Source organism: Delphinapterus leucas, chromosome 1, assembly GCF_059928025.1.
Source record: "Delphinapterus leucas isolate spDelLeu-1000000601 "Yukka" chromosome 1, BTC_Dleu_Yukka2, whole genome shotgun sequence".
Classification (NCBI taxonomy): domain Eukaryota; kingdom Metazoa; phylum Chordata; class Mammalia; order Artiodactyla; family Monodontidae; genus Delphinapterus; species Delphinapterus leucas.
The window spans coordinates 167746381-167762927 of record NC_143129.1 but is presented as its reverse complement, the minus strand read 5'-3'; the positions used below and the strand labels follow the sequence as shown (position 1 = coordinate 167762927).

General features: G+C 49.5%; 1 protein-coding gene across 2 annotated transcripts in view; it reads left to right on the top strand.

Moving 5' to 3' along the window:
- The window catches only part of PTPRU (protein tyrosine phosphatase receptor type U), an 85353-nt gene that overhangs the window by 48436 nt on the left and 20370 nt on the right, over positions 1-16547 (top strand). For both annotated transcript variants that reach the window (XM_022551923.3, XM_089897425.1), the window contains exons 15-18: positions 4392-4549; positions 14868-15058; positions 15761-15836; positions 16328-16404. In XM_022551923.3, coding sequence (XP_022407631.2) covers positions 4392-4549; positions 14868-15058; positions 15761-15836; positions 16328-16404 — 502 coding nt within the window. The remainder of the gene's footprint in view (positions 1-4391; positions 4550-14867; positions 15059-15760; positions 15837-16327; positions 16405-16547) is intronic.

Genomic DNA, 16547 nt, shown 5'->3' with positions numbered 1-16547 from the left:
GAAGCTCATAAAGGTGGAGTTCTTTTATTTAGTTTTCCTCATTTACTGATTACTCAATTCAATAAAATATCTAGGGAATATAACGTGCTGGGCACTGTCCTGGGCCCTGGGGATCCAGTGGTGGCAAACGCAACCAAGATGCTGTCCTCTTGTGCTTTGTGGTTATAAGTGGGGGGCCTGGCATTAAACTAGAAAAAGCACAAATGCGTAATTACAAATTGTGAAAAGACCAGGGTGTCGGGGTGGGGGGCAGAGAGAGGGTAAAGGGGGACATAATGTAGTTGGTGACTGTGGGGGACTCCTTAGGGAAGGCTCTTTTAAAGTCATGATATTTCAGCTGATACCAGAAGAACACCACTCCTCCAGCCCCTCCCCCCTCCCCTCAGGGCCTCTGTGAACAGCTCAGGGCCCTGGACCCCTCCTCTGTCCCTGGGGTGGGTGACATGCTGTGTGACCTCGAGCCAATCTCCTGCCCTGGCTGGGCCTCAGTCTTCCCCTCCGCTCTCCTTCCCTTCCCTCCCCCATGATGGGTGATGTGGGGCGGGTGAGTGGAGGACCCTGTAGTGGGCCTGGACGGGGCCGCAGGGGGAGCTGGCTCTGGGGGCAGGGTCCTGGGCCTGCTCTGGACTCTCGCTGACCCCCAAGAGCCCCAGGCAGACCGCGACTCTCCGGGACCGGCTTCCCCACCCGGGAGCTGGGAATCAGACCTGCCCCCACTCCTCGCTGCTGGTACCTGGCGGTCAGGTCAGGGCTCTTGACCCCCCTGTGCTCTGGGTGCCCGTGAGGGGGTGACCCGGCTCCTTTCATGGACGCCACACCCAGGGGTAGTCTGGGTGGGTGACGAGGCCGCAGCGTCCCCTGCCCCGGCCACTTGTTCCCTCCCAGGCACAGGTGCGTGCAGAGGGCTGTCCCGTCAGGGGCAGAGGGGCCCGCAGGGGTGGGCGGCAGTTACCTTGAGTGTGTGAGCGGGGGTGTCCGCGTGTGTGAGCGCAGGCGTCTGTGTGTGAGCGTGTGTTTGTGAATGTACCTGTGTGTCTGTGTGTGTGTGAATACATGTGTACGAGTGTCTGCATGTGTGTAAATATCTGTGTTTGTAAGTGCATGAGTGTGTCATTGTGTTTCTATGTATGAGCATGTGTTTCTATGATGAGTGTGTCTGCATATGTGAGCGTGCGGTGCGTTTCTCTTTGTGAACGCATGTGTGTATGACTGTGTGTGAAAGCTCTGCTTCCCTCCAGGCCCTTTCCCCGCCTCCTTCTCACTCCAGCAGTGGGCTTGGGGAAGGTTCTAGAAGGGACCTTGGGTCCTGGTCCTCAGAGACTGAGCCCGGCCAGCCCTTGGGTCAAGGAAGGCCCTTCTGGCCTGTCGGTTCCCGGCCAACCCCGTCCCCAGCACGGAAAGCACCAGGCCCCTCCCTGCTGGGGGTGCTGCCCTGGGCCCGGCCTGGGGAAGGACCGTGGCCCACCTGTGCTGTTCTCTTTGCACGCTGCCAGGAGAGACCACTATGCCTACTCCTACTACCCGTAAGTAGCGCACCTGCCTCAGAGCCCCGCCCCTCCTGGGGAGCCCCTGCCCCCACCCCGGCCTGGCCTGGCATCAGCCCCTCCTCCACGGCCACCCTGTCTCTGAGCTTCCCTCCTCTGCTCTGTCTCTCCTCTCCCTGTCGTCCTCCTGCGTGGAGGTCAGGAACGCTGGCTTTGTGGTCAGAGTCTCAGGTTCAGACGTGGCTTTGCTGAGCCACCCCAGGCAAGTCACTTGACCTCCCTGAGCCTCTGTGTCCTCTCGCCCCTGAGGCAGCCCCTTGTGTCTTGAGCCACTTCTGCTGGGTGGGACCTCCTGACGTCAGACCGCAGTCCGGTCTAGGAAGGTCCTCACCCGGGTCCCGCTCTGGATCCACAGCTCTGTGCGCGTGTGTGGGGCAGACAGATGGCAGCTCTCCACAGGGTGCACACAGCTCCCAGGGTGCCACCAGCCCTTCTCCAGCTGGTGACCCCAGCTCCTCAGACCCACCATTTCCTGGGCACCTCCCCTGGGCTCAGTTCTTTGCACAGAATTCGCACAACAACCCTGAGAAGAGGCACTGTGATCACCCCATTTTACTGATGAGGAAACTGAGGCTCAGGGAGGTTAAGAGACTCCTCAGAGGCCACAGGACAGGCAGAGCTGGGGTTACAACCCAGTCCCCATCGGACTCCACGGTCTGTCCATGTTGCTCTGTTTCCTGCCTCTGATCGCTGACCCTGCAAGCCTTCCAGAACATTCCCTTTACCTGTGCTTGTCCCCTCCTTGCACAGCAGGCTCAGGTGGCCCTGGGCCAGCCCAGAGGATGGTGGTCTCTCACCTCCTCCCTGGACCCTCTTCTTGCGTCGAAGTCACCCACCGTCACACTGGCTTTTCCAGCAACCACACCCCTGTCAACTCACGTGGAGCCTCCAGCTCGGCTTTTCCAGGAGCTGCTGACAAGGCAGCTCGCCCTCCTTCTCTACTTTGCAGCTAATTTTGAACCTAAATGCAGAACTTTTCCAAGTGTCCATGTTACGTGGCATCTGCTTGATCTCACCCTGAGATGGGCTGGAGGCCTCAGTGTGAGGTGTCCCTCCTGGCTGTGTCTGTGGATCTGGTTGGTTGGTGTTTCAGGTTCTTCTTCCAAGTGGACCAGGAGGCCTGGGTGGGACCAGAGCCTTGGGGGTACACCCCTGCAGACCTTCTAGGCCAGTATCCATGGTGACAGGCCCTCCTTGGGCATCATTGTTCAGCCAGCTTGACGGGCTGTCCTCTGTCTGTCTTCCCTGTGGTTGCTGGTGTCTGACCTGTCCCTCCCTCCCTCTGTCTCCTTCCCTCTCTCTCCCCTTGTCATTGTCCCCTTACTCTCCTCCTCCTCTGTCAGTCCTCTTGCCCCTTCTCCCTCCTCACCTCCCTTCCTCCTCTACCTTCTCTCTTATGTTGATGGTCAAGGTCACAGCCATAGAGGCTTCTTCTCACCTGCCCCCAAAGGGGTCTTTGGCTCTGCCCTGGGCCACAGTAAGGGTGATGCCCAGAGCCCGCGGGTGGGGCTGGGAGCTGGAGGCCTGGGCCTGCTGAGCCATCTCTTGTCCAGACTGGGAAGGCCGCACCCACCGCAGTGCACGGCAGCACTGGTCCCCAGCGTGGACACAGAGCCATCTTAGCACAGGAAGGACGTCGAGGTCCTGGCAGGAGGGGCACCCAGAGGTCATCCTGTCCCCCTTGGACCCCAGGCGGCTCTTGAGCCAGGAGGGGCTGAGTGGAGTTTGCCTGTTTGTCTGGGGGATCCCTGCACTGGCCTCTTCATCTCCATGGATGACCAGTGTCCCTGAGCCCGCGTGACCCGGAAGTCCTCTCTCAGGTCTGCCTCACACCCTGCACGCTGTAGGGCCTAGAGGTGAACGGCTCTCTTGTCCCGAGCCTTCCCTGTGATTGGGCCCTGGCTCTTCTCCAGTCTCAGCGCAGGTCCCAAGTCCTTTCCCTTTGCCCGTCGCGCAGCCCCTCGGTCTTGGAGCTGTGGCCCTTGCCTCCCCACCCCGTCCTCCCTCCCACTTTCCTCCGAGTTCCCTGGGGTCACAAACGGCCATCCTCATCTGTAAAGCTGGGCTGCAGGCCTGGGCTGTGTGGCCCCCGCCCAGGGGCTCTCCAGAAGCTCTGCCCTCTCGGGAGGGGCCGGGGCCTCTCGCCTTCTCTCTCTGCTGCTTCCGGTGGCTGGATGGACTGGTGGGCAGTGACGGGAATAGGGACCCTGCGTGGATTTCTTTACAAGTCTGGTGTGGCCTGCGGTGCAACCATCCTGGGGGTTCTGGGGGGTAAGAAGAAGGCATGGTTGGAGTCATTCTGTGCCCAGTGAAAACTTATGAGACTGACCGAGTACTAGCCAGACTCTGCCATGAAGGAGTGTAGTCCAACCCCACTGCAGGAGGAAGAGTTCCCAGGGCAGCTGTGTGGTGAGGACGGAGGAAGGAGGGTTACCTACGGGCCTTGCTGGGGCTGGAGCTGGGGCAGGCATCTCCCTTGTTTGGGGTGCAGCGACTGTCTGCCGTGCCACCAGAATAGTCACCCGGGGTGACTTTCCTCCCCTTTCCCGAGCCCTCGGGCCAATGAGAGTTAGGAGACAGATCCCAGCCTGAGGCCACTGCAGTTCCATCCCTTGCTGTCAGCAAAGGTCCCCTGGACAGGGACCCTGCCCAGTCCTTCTTGGGGGAGGCAGCAGCTCACTGGGTCTGGTGGGCAAAGGATGGAGGCAGAGCCCCCTCAGCATCCAGAGATGCTTCTAGACTGGCTCCTGGCCTCAAGGCCCCCTGACTGCCAGACTTCCCCATCCACCTCTGGCTGCTGTCCTGCCCAGCTGAGCACCCATGTCTCCCATCAACCCTCCTCTGCAGGAAGCCAGTGAACATGACCAAGGCCACGGTCAACTACCGCCAGGAGAAGACCCACATGATGAGTGCCGTGGACCGGAGCTTCACGGACCAGAGCACCTTGCAGGAGGATGAGCGGCTGGGCCTCTCCTTCATGGACGGCCATGGCTACAGCCCCCGGGGTGAGTGCCCGGCCCTTCCTCGTGGCCCCCAGGCACTCCTCCCCCAGACTTCTGAGCCAACAGCCCAGAGCCCCACATCAGATGATTCTGTAACACCCCGAACCAACAGTACTAAGCATCCTGCTGGGTACCCGCACCGGCCCTGGGAACACAGAGAAGGCACAGGTATCATCTTTGTACTGGAGGAGCTTTAGGAAAACTGAGGACTTAGACACAGATTCATCTAAGAGGAGTGCGAGTTCACAAGTCAATTGTGGGAAGAGTTCTGGGGACTCAGAGGAGGGAGCGCTGCTGTGGGATCAGAACAGTCTCTTTCCTGCTGTGTGAGAGGAAGTGCTTGGGAGTCAGACCTCAGTCTGCATCTCAGATCCCCTTAGGTGCATGAGCTGGGGCAAGTGGCTTAATCTCTCTGGATGTCTGCTTCCTCATGTATAAAATGAGGGTAAAGATAATCTCTGCTAGGGCTGCTGGAAGACTAAATAAGAGGATGTGTGTACATCGTTTAGTGCTGTGCCTGGCCTGCAGGGAGAGTATAGTGGGTCAGCTGTATATGCTAGGAACCTGTCATAAATTGCTTCATCACATATCTTTTTATTCTACTTAGTGCTGGTTTGTACAAAAAATAACATTTATGAAAATCATAAAGTCATAATAATACACCAAACACCGGTGAACCCCGCTGGTGAATTTGAACGTCATCTGGGTGCCCCTTCCATATCCCCTACCTCCCTCTTACGTGTAAATATTCCCCTGAAATTTATGTTTATAACTTTCTTGCCTTTTTGGGAGTAATTTTACCATATGTGCATGTGTCCCCAAACAGTGCATTATATAATTTTGCTCATTTTCGAGCTTGATAGAAATGAAATTGCTCTCTATTTTTCAACACAATACCATGTTTCCAATATTTACCCAGGTGGAAGCTTTGCTGTAGTTCATTTATTTTCTCTGATGTATAGCTTTCCACTGTATGAATATATCACAATTTATTTCTTCATTCTGGCATCCATAGGCAGTTGATTTGTTCCTAGTTTTCTTGTTATTACAAACGAGGCTGCTGTGAACATTCTTAAATGAATCTCCAGATGCACCTGCACCGCAGATTCTGGAAGTAGAACTGCTGGATTATAAAGTATGTGCTTGTTCTGCTTTATAAGACAGTGTCAAATTGTTTTCCAAAGTGTCTTTGCCTGTGTTCACTCCTAGCAGCAGGGTGTAAGTTTCCATTGCTCCACATCAAGATCAAAATTTGCCAGGCTTCTTCACTTTTGTCAAACTAGTTTGTATAAGATGGTAATTCTCTATAGTCTTAATTTACATTTCTCTGATTACTAGCGAGGTTGAATATATTTGCAAATCATCATTGGCCATTCAGGTTTCTTCTTCCATAAAATGCCTGTTCATGTCTTTTACCTAATTTTCTGTTCGGTTTTCTGTTGCTATCTTAGTGGTTTTTAGGAGTTCTTTATATATTTGGGATGAGACTCATTTGTCCCTTATGAATTGCAAATATCTTCTCCCAATTTGTGGCTCATCTTTGCAGGTTATTTATAGTATCTTTGGATGAACAGATTTTTATTTCAATTCAGTCAAGTTCATCAATCTTTTCCTTTTTGATTTCTATTTTTTGTGCTTGCTTAAAGAATTCTTCCTTATGTAAGGTCGTAAGATATTTTTTACTTTTTTCTAAAACTTTTAATATTTTGCATCTCACATTTAAATCTTTATCCATCTGTAGTTGATTTTTGTATGTGATATGAATTAAGGATTTTATTTTTTCTATAGGGAAAACCAACTGTCCCAGAATGAGGTATTATAGTTCATATTTTCACCACTGATTTGCAGTGCCACCCTTATCATATATCACATTCCCATACATATATGGATTGTGTTTTGGCTCCCTATTCTCTTTCATCAGCCCGTTTGGTGATTCCTGTACCAATAGCAAACTAGCTATCTAGGTCTTGATTTTTGACACATCAAGCCCTCCCGACTTAGTTCTTCATCAGGGGTGTCTTGGCTCTATTTGCGCTCATTCTCTTTCTTACAGATTTTAGAATCATCTTTGCAAGTTCCTTGGAAAACTTTGTTGGATGAATTTGCTTTGAATCTTTGGATCAGTTTTCATTTTGTAAAACTGAAACTCTGTATCCATTAAACGCCCCTTTCCCTACCTTCTCAGCCCCTGGCAACCGCCATTCTACTTTCTGTCTCTATGACTTTGATTACTCTATCTCATATTAAGTGGAATCATATGGTACTTGTCTTTAGGGACTGGCTTATTTCCATTAGCATAATGTACTCAAGGTTCATCCATGTTGTAGCATCTTTCAGATTGCCTTTGTTTTCTTAAGTGTTTTTTAAAATCGCTTTTTACAAAATATTTATTTATTAAAAAAAATTTTTGGGCCACGCCGCACAGCATGTGGGATCTTTAGTCCCCCAACCAGGGATCGAATCCGTACCCCCTGCAGTGGAAGCACAGAGTTCTAACCACTGGACCGCCGGGGAATTCCCAGAATTGCCTTTCTTTTTAAGGCTGAATAATATTTCATTGTATGTATACACATACTTTTCTTATCCGTTTGTCTGTTGATGGACACTTGGGTTGCTTCCATGTTTTAGCTCTTGTGAATAATGCTACTACGAACATGGGTGTATACAAATATCTCTTTGGGGCCCTGCTTTCAATACTTTTGGGTATATACCCAGAAATGGAATTGCTGGATCATATAGTAGTTCTATTTTTAATTTTTCGAGGAACTGCCATACTGTTTTCCACAGTGGATGCACCATTTTACATTCCCACCAATAGTGTACAAGGGTTCCAGGTTTCCCCACATCCTTGCCAACACTTGTTTTCTGTTCAAGACAGTTTTTTTTATAGCAGCCATCGTAAAGGATGTGAGATGGTATCTCATAGTTCTGATTTGCATTTCCCTAATGCTGGATGATGTGATGTTGGGCATCTTTTCATGTGTTTATTGGCCATTTGTGTATTTTATCTGGAGAGTTTTTGAATTGGGTTGTTTGTCCTTTTGTTGTTGAGTTTTAGGAGTTCTGTATGTATTCTGGATATTAATCCTTATCTGATGAACAGTTTACAAATACTTTATCTCATAGTGTGGGTTGCCTTTTTACTCTGCAGATAGTATCTTTTGATGAACAAACGTTTACGTTTTGTTGTAGTCCATTTTGTCTTTTTTTCTCTTTTGTTGCTTATGCCTTTGGTGTCATAGCCCAGAAATCCTTGCCAAATCTGATGTCATGAAACGTTTGCCCTATGTTTTCTTCTAAGAGTTTTATAGTTTTGGGTCTTACATTTAGGTCTTTAGTCTTTTTTGAGTTAAGATTTGTGTATGGTGTTAGATAAGGGTCCAACTTCATTCTTTTGCATATGGATGTCCAGTTTTCCCAGCATAAATGGTATTGATACATTTTTAGAATATCATATTTCTAAGTATTGGTCATATAGAGAAATGCAGTTGATTTTTATATGTATAGATGTTGATCTTATAACCATATACCTTGATAAACTTTCTTTTTTTATTGAAGTATAGTTGGTTTGGTTTCAGGTATATAATATAGTGATTTGATATTTTTATAGATTATACACCATACAAAGTTATTACAATATTATTGACTATATTCCCTGTGCTGTATATTATATCCCTGTGACTACTTTATTTTATCACTGGTAGCTTGTACCTCTTAATTCTCTTCATCTGTTTTGCCCATCCTCCCACCCGTCTCCTCTCGGGCAGCCACTAATTTGTTCTCCATATCTGTGAGTCTGTTTCTGTTTTGTTATATTTGTCTATTTGTTTGGCTTTTTAGATTCTACACATAGGTGAAAACATACAATATTTGTCTTTCTCTGTCTGATTTATTTCACTAAGCATAATACCCTCCAGGTCCATCCACGTTGTCACAAATGGCAAGATTTCATTCTTTTTTATGGCTGAGTAATATTCCATTGTGTGTGTGTGTGTGTGTGTGTGTGTGTGTGTGTGTGTGTATATATATATACCACATCTTCTTTACCTATTCATCTGTTATTGGACACTTAGGTTGCTTCCATATCTTGGCTATTATAAATAGTGCTGCAAAGAACATTGAGGTGCATATCTCTTTTTGAACTAGTGTTTTCATTTTCTTTGGGTAAATATTCAGAAGTGGAATTGTTGGGTCATACGGTAGTTCTATTTTAAAGTTTTTGCAGAACCTCTGCACTGTTTTCTATAGTGACTACACCAATTTACATTCCTACCAACAGTGCAGGAGGCTTCCCTTTTCTCCACATCCTCACCAACATTTGTTATTTCTTGCCTTTTTGAAGATGGCCATTCTGATGGGTGTGAGATGATATCTCACTGTGGTTTTGATTTGCATTTCCCTGATGATTAGTGATGTTGAACATCTTTTCATGTGCCTGTTGGCCATCTGCATGTCTTCTTTGGAAAAATGCCTAAGTCTTTAAGGCATTTTGAGTTTATTTTTAAATATGGTATGAGAAAATGGTCTAGTTTCATTATTTTACTTGTAGTTGTGCAGTTTTCCCAGTACCACTTGTTGAAGAGACTGTCTTTTCCCCATTGTATATTCTTGCCTCTTTGTCATAGATTAATAAACCATATGTATGTAGGTTTATTTCTGGACTCTCTATTCTGTTCCATTGATCTATATGTCTGCTTTTGTGCCAGTACCATACTGTTTTGATTACTGTAGCTTTGTAGTATAGTTTGAAGTCAGGGTGCTTGATACCTCCAGCCTTGTTCTTCTTTCTCAAATTGCTTTGGCTATTCAGGGTCTAAACTTTCTGATTAATTCTAATTTGTAGAATCATTCAGATTTCCTGAGTACAAAGGATCTGTGAATATTGACAGTCTGTTTCTTATTTCTCGTTTCTTATCCTTTTTTTCCTTATCTTTCCGCATGGCACTGGCTGGAACCTCAAACGGAAGTGGTTATAGCAGAAATCATTGTCTTGTTTTCCTGGTTTTAAAAGAAATGCTTCTAACATTAAAACAGCGAGAATGAAGTTTGCCATAGGTTTTTGGAGGAAATGTCTTATCAGATTAACAAAATTCCTTTCAGTTTTTAGTTTGCTAAGAGATTTTATTTTAAATGGGCATTAAACTTAGCAAATGCTTTTTTTTCTGGATTTACTATGATGCCATATTTTTTTCCTTTAGTTTGTTAGTGAGGTGAGTGACATTTTTAGATTTTCTAATGTTAAAATAACCTTCAATTCCTGGGGTAAATTCAACTTGGTCATCATGCATAATTTTTTTTAATGAATTATTGGATTCAGTATAATTATAATATTGTTCAAGATTCTAAAGTTGTATTCCTGAATGGGATTGGCCTATAATTTTTCTTTTTTTATACTGTCTTTGTCTGGTTTCTGGTATCAAGATTCTGTTTGTCTTATAAAATGCATTGAGGGCTTCTTTGGTGGTGCAGTCATTGGGAGTCTGCCTGCCGATGCAGGGGACGTGGGTTCGTGCCCTGGTCCGGGAGGATCCCACATGCCGTGGGGTGGCTGGGCCCGTGGGTCTTGGCTGCTGGGCCTGCGCGTCTGGGGCCTGTGCGTCCGGAGCCTGTGCTCCGCAGCAGGACAGGCCGCAGCGGTGGGAGGCCCGCATACCGAAAAAAAAAAAAAAAGCATTGAGGGCTCTTCTCTTTTTTCCTTATCATGGGAGATTGGAGTAATTGACTCCTTGAAAGTTTGGTGGAATTCACCTGTGAAATAATCTTTTTTTTTTTTCTTTATGGAAACATTTTAAACTTTTAATTCAATCTATTTAAAGGAGTAAAGGACTATTCAAGCTTTCTGTTTTTTTCAAGACGCTTTTAGTAAGTTATAGTTGTCTAGGAATGTGTCCATTTCATTTATGTTTTCAAATTCATTGACATGCATTTATGCATCACGTTCTCTTTGTGACCTCCCTCATTAAATTTACACACACAGTAGTAGCTGTTATCAACCCTTCATCTTACAAATGAGGAAACAGAGACCCAGAGAGGAGAATCACTTGTCCAGATCAAGCAGAAGGTGGCAGAGTCAGGATTTAAATTCAGGTCTTTCTGAATTGCAAATTGCTGTTTCTGCTGTATCATGCTGGGCCTAGAGGACCGGGTAGGATTTTGGACCGGCAGAGATGGGAAGGAAAAGGCAAATGTGCATGAAGAACAGCATGTGTAAATGCATGGAGATGGGCACAGAGGACGACATGGAGAGGTTTGCTTGGGCTGAAAACTCAAGTGGGTGCTGGGGAGAGTGGGAGGTGAAGGTGGTGTGGGCACATGCCTTGCTGCTGAGCCTTATGGAGAGATGCAGTGAGCCAGGAAACACGGGTTCTGCTCCCAAGGAACTCACTGACTAGTTGGGGAGATGAGATTGACCCAGGGAAGTCCACACTAGGCTAATTGCCAGGGGGTAGTGGGGACAGTTAGTGCTGCCATAGTCTTGAGAAGATACACCTTTGGGCAGGGGAGGTCAGGGTTTCGGCTGAGATGGATAAGATTTGACTGATGGTGAGGAGGGCGGGGCCCCTGAAGGCAGGATGCAGGACACGGGGGAAGGTGTGACGGCTGGGAAGCTCAAGGTGTATTCGGGAGACTGGAGCTCAGTCTCAAGGCTTCTCTCTCTTTCTTTATGCCCCATGCTGGTCTAGCCGCCACTTCCTTCTTTTCTTTCCAAACAGTGGAGGCCAGAGTTTTGTGGTTTAGAACAGAAAGCCATGTTGATTTTGATGTATCCTCAATATGGAAGTTTTAAATAGGGACTTCCCGTGCTGAGTAAATGTTGAGCTGGGATGTTCCCAAGATGTTGGAACGTGCCCCCTTCGACTCTGATCTTGCCTATGAAAACCCTCAAACCCTCTGGGCCCTGTCCATCCGGAGCTCTTGACCTGTGTGGGAACCAGTGGGTCCGGCCAAATGGTTCGTCAAATAAGTGCCCCTTATTTGACACCACAAATGCCCCTTTATCAGGGAGAGGAAAACAGAGAAAGACAACAGGATCCCAGAGTCAGTTGGGCCTGGGTTTGAATCCTGATGCTTCCACTTAAGGAGCAGGTAACTTAACCCTTCTGGGCCTCAGTTTCCTTGTTTAATAGGGGGGGATAACAACAGCACCTACTTCATAGGGATATTCTAAGGATTGAATGACTTAAGAATCATGCTAGGCATGTGGACGCACTCAGCATGTTAGATGTTGTTAGCTCTTATTACAGACTGTGTCTCTTTAAAGTTATCTGCTAACTGCAGGTAGTGAAGGAAAAATATAATGTGCTGCTAGATTGTATAACCGGTGGCCTGTCCTCATCTGAGGGTGGATGGCAATCGGGGAAAGTGCCCATCTTTGAGGAAAGTCTGAGGATCTCCACTTTCAAATGAGGAAACTGAGGTCCAGAGAGGTCAAGCGGCTTGAGTCAGATTTCACATTCAGGCTTCTCCGGTTCCACACCCAGTGTTCTTTCCTCTGGGCCTCAGCCCTCGCCGCAAAACATCAACTGTCCAGTGGTTACTCCCCAAAATTGTCCGCCAATCATAATGGAGCTGGAGAGAGCCTGGGAGAGCCCCTGAGTGGTGACCTTGAAGCTGATGGCTGGCTCTTACCTTCCTTCCTCTCTTCCTCCCTTTCAGGGGCTTCCAGCTGTGGGCAAGCTGGTTCTCGGGGTATGTGTGTGTATGGGAGAGGCGGGAGTGGGGGGGCGGTGTGTGTTTGTGTGTGTGTGTGTGTGTGTGTGTGTGTGTGTGTGAGTGTGAGTGAAATCCCATGGTAATTTATGGGTGAGAAGAGTAAGGACCTGTCTTCTCTGGGCCCCAGGAAATGGAGGGTCTTCTTGGCAGCATCATTGTTCATCGTCCTTTGTCTTCGGGTGGTCTTATTTGTAGAACATCTTGTGTTGCTCTCGGGCTCAGCTGGAAGCTGCCCAGCTTTGGTTCTGGCTTCCTGTCTGGACCCCAAGCAAGTGGGATTTTTTGCTTGTCTTCACCCATCGCAAGATGGTTCCATGCCTACTTGTGAGGCTGTATCAGGGCTTCCAACCCTTCAAGATCTCTGGGATGAGCTGTTGGATTCTGCACCCGGAGAGCTCTCTATGGAGCCGCTGGCATGGTTTCCACGAAGAACACTTAGGACCCCTTCGTCTCTGAGTTCTTTGAGCCAGCAGAAATCTTTTTTTCTTGAAACCTTTGTGCTTGTCTTGTGTGTTTGTGGTAGATGGTCTTTAGAATTGTCAGGTCCTGGACCAAGATCCTACGGTGGAGAAGGACCAAGACAGAAAGGCCACCTCTTGTCAAACAGCTGCTCTGGCTTTCTGGGACTCCAGAGGTTCCTGCCTTTCCTGGAAGCTCCTGATCATGTCAACAGCTCCATCTGCAGGTGCCCATGTGCCAGGCACTGGGCTGGGTGCTTCATACACATTATCTTATTGAATATTTACATCATCATCTTGGAGAGTAACAGTTTTAACCTTCATTTGTCATAGGAAAAGGGAAATTTCTGGAGAGTAATTAACATCCCCAAGGTCACATGCAGAGTTGGGATTTGATCTGAGGCCTGTCTGACTTCAGAGCATGTCTCTTAATCACCGTATTACACTGTGTTCCCCTGAGGATGTTTCATGAAACAAGCTTTCCGTGGTGAAAGAGGGAGGTGAAACATTGTTATTTTCCTCCATCTCTTGGAGATTTAAAATACACACTAACTTGTTGGAAGCCCTGAGAGGTTTAACAGGGAAAAAAAACCCTACTTATTTTTGTTTAAAACAATTTCACAGACTCCTTTAAAACGTAGAGCCCCTCCTCATCCTCCTTCTCTTCTTTTTAATGGAATACCGTTGAGTCATCTGGCACAACCAGTATTTTCTGGAACACACCTGGACAACCACTACATCAGGCAGATCTCTCCTCTTTGGATCTCAGTTTCCCTATCTGAAAAACTAAGGGTTTGGCGCATTGGACCACGAATGTGTAACTGGCACATGACTTGCCCTCCAGCTGTAAGCAGCTAGAAATCTGGATAAAATACGTGAAACAGTTGTTTTCAGACATTGGGTACCAGGCACCTCATGACTGTGATTCCCGAGAGAAGAGAAACACACGAGGTGAGCCTTGCCTGGCATCACCTTTCTACTTGGAGGCAGTTTTCAAACCTCAGCACAGGAAGGGGAACCCAAGCAGGGCCTGCAGTCTCCCTGAATTGAAGAGGCAGAGATTGGACTTCGGGGAAGTGGAGCTGCACAGAGGAGGGGGGTGGTGGTGTCCGTCCCGGTGCTGCATTCATTCTGTCTGTCAGTCATGACTAGGAATTAGAGGCCAGGCACCAGCCAGAGAAGGCTCCCCAAGGAGGGTCATTTTAGCTGAGACCTGAAGGATGAGTATGAGTTCAGCAGGCATAAAGGGGGGAGTGTTCGAAGCAGAGGAAAAGCATGTGTGAAGGCACAGGGCAGGGAGAGGGCTGGCATCTAGGCCCCGCTGGGCAGAGAGCAGCGGTGAGACACGCGGAGAATGCGCCCCTGCACCTCTCCCAGGCCAGGAGAAGGGAATGAGTGTGTGGGAGTGAGTGTTGGAAGGTGGGTGTGGCTGGGCAGGACTGTTTTCTCAATCCCAGGACCTGATCTAAGGACCAGGGTGGGATGTCCTTGGGGATGCTGACCAGGAGAGCCGGGGAGGGGTGGTCTGGAGGGAGGGGACAGTTTCCCGGGGCCTGTGGGGCACCGTGAACCTCTCCGCCTCTTCCCCACGGGCTGAGCCTACGCACAGGCTGACAATGGAAATGCTTGCGCAGGAGAAACGCCTCTGTTCAGGTGCTTCCCGTTAATCTGCAGAAGGGGTGGCGGCAGCAGCTAGCTTCGGGACTTGCTTGTCTTTGAATGGGGGTAATTGCTGGGAGTTGTCAATGTTCCGGATTGTTCCCTGGAAGAGGGGAAGGAAGGAGGGATGTCATGGGCTCTGCTGAGCACTTCCCCCTGCAGGCAGCACGTGAAGTGACAGAGGGGTGGGCCCTGCAGGGGAGTCCAGGAGGGTGAGGGGACCACGGGATCACAGCAGGCAGGGCCGAACCAGAAGGGCCCTGCGAGTTCATATGAACCAGTCCCCTCAGTTTATAGATGGGGAAACAGATGCAGCAGGGAAGGGGCCACCCAGGGTGGGCCCAGCCAACTGCTTGGCTCCAGCAAACAACCCAGGCGTCCTCCACGCTGGCCGTGCTCCCTTCCCTCCCTCGGCCCCCTGAGTCCATCTGGGGTTCCCCAGGCTGGGGCCCGTGTGTATCAGAAACCCCTTTCCCTTTCTCTGACTACAGGGGACCAGCGCAGTGGTGGGGTCACTGAGGCCAGCAGCCTCCTGGGGGGCTCACCGCGGCGTCCGTGTGGCCGGAAGGGCTCCCCGTACCACACGGGGCAGCTGCATCCCGCGGTGCGTGTGGCCGACCTCTTGCAGCACATCAACCAGATGAAGACGGCCGAGGGCTACGGCTTCAAGCAGGAGTATGAGGTGCACGGCCCCAGTCCAGCCAGGACCCCTCGCCAGGGCCTTGCCTGGTTGCTCCTCCCTGTGGACCCTGGCAGCCCTCAGCCCAGCCCTGGATGGACCCATGCTCTGACAGTCCCCAAATTCAACCTGATGTTTTGACCTTGACCTTGATCCTAACCTCAGACTGACCCGGTTTCTAACTCTCACCCTAACCCTGACTTGAAAACTGATCTTGAATCTTATCTCAGTCTCCATCTGGACCCTGCCGGGATCCTTATTCTATTCCTGATATGAACCTGACCACCAACACTGACCCTGACCTCCAACCTAAATCCCAGTCTGACTTTGACCCTGACTCTCATCCTAGGCTCCGTTTGGACTCTGACTTGAATCCCATCCTACCTCCATCTGGACTTCATTTGACCCTCACCTTTACCTTCTTCCCAGCTCAAACCTGGATTTGCCCTAAACCTGACCCTCATTCTAAAATGTCTCTGAACTCTAACCCTCTTTTCCCCTCTTTTCTCTCTTCCCCCTACACAGCTTGGTATTGAACTTAGTCCCTCACTTACAAGGGAATTTACAGTGACTTTATTTCAGGCCCCAAGTTTAACCCTGAACCTGGCCCTTGTCATGGTCCCACTCCCACCCTCTTGAGGGGATAGGGCTCTTATGAGAGAGGGGCTTCCCCCCCTCACTAACTACCACTTTCCCTTCTGGCAGAGCTTTTTTGAAGGCTGGGATGCTACAAAGAAGAAAGACAAGGTCAAGGGTGGCCGGCAGGAGCCCATGCCTGCCTGTGAGTCCTGGGGGAGGGCCTGGGGTCTGGGGCAGTGGGTGGGATGGAACAGGAAGCAGCAGAACAGAAGGGTGAGCCATTTATTGAGGGCCTGTCTCATGCCAAGCTGTGTGCTGAGCATCACACCTGTTATCTCACTTCGTCCTCTCAGCAACCCTGTGAAGTGGATGTAGTAGAACCCCCACTTTACAGATAAGGAAACTGAGGCTTGGGAGGTTAAGCCCCCTGCCCAAGGTCACACAGCTAATATACTTGTGTGAGCAGCACAGGACCTCAGGCCTTCTTGATGCTGCAGTGCAGACACTAACCACTGGCCTGCCCTGCCTCCAGCGGTACCAAGGGCCTACTCGTTGGTCCTGAGCCTCTAGATTCCCTGGCTGAGCTGCCTGTGCCCCACCTCTGGCCTCCAGGAAGCTTCCCCCACTGCCTCAGCTCTGGGCTCCCCAGTTCAGCCCCTGCCCACCCCATGGCCACCTGCTCTGTGTTTCCAGATGATCGGCACCGAGTAAAACTGCACCCGCTGCTGGGAGACCCTGATGCCGACTACATTAATGCCAACTACATAGACGTGAGTGCCTCGCCCCGTCATCTCTGCTGACCGGCCCTGCCCACTCCAGGCTCACTGTCCAGGCAGGGCGGGACCTGTCAGGGAACAAATGGGGGTTCACGTGGCTGGGTTCTGAGTGCCCCCACCTCCTGCAGTCAGTGCCA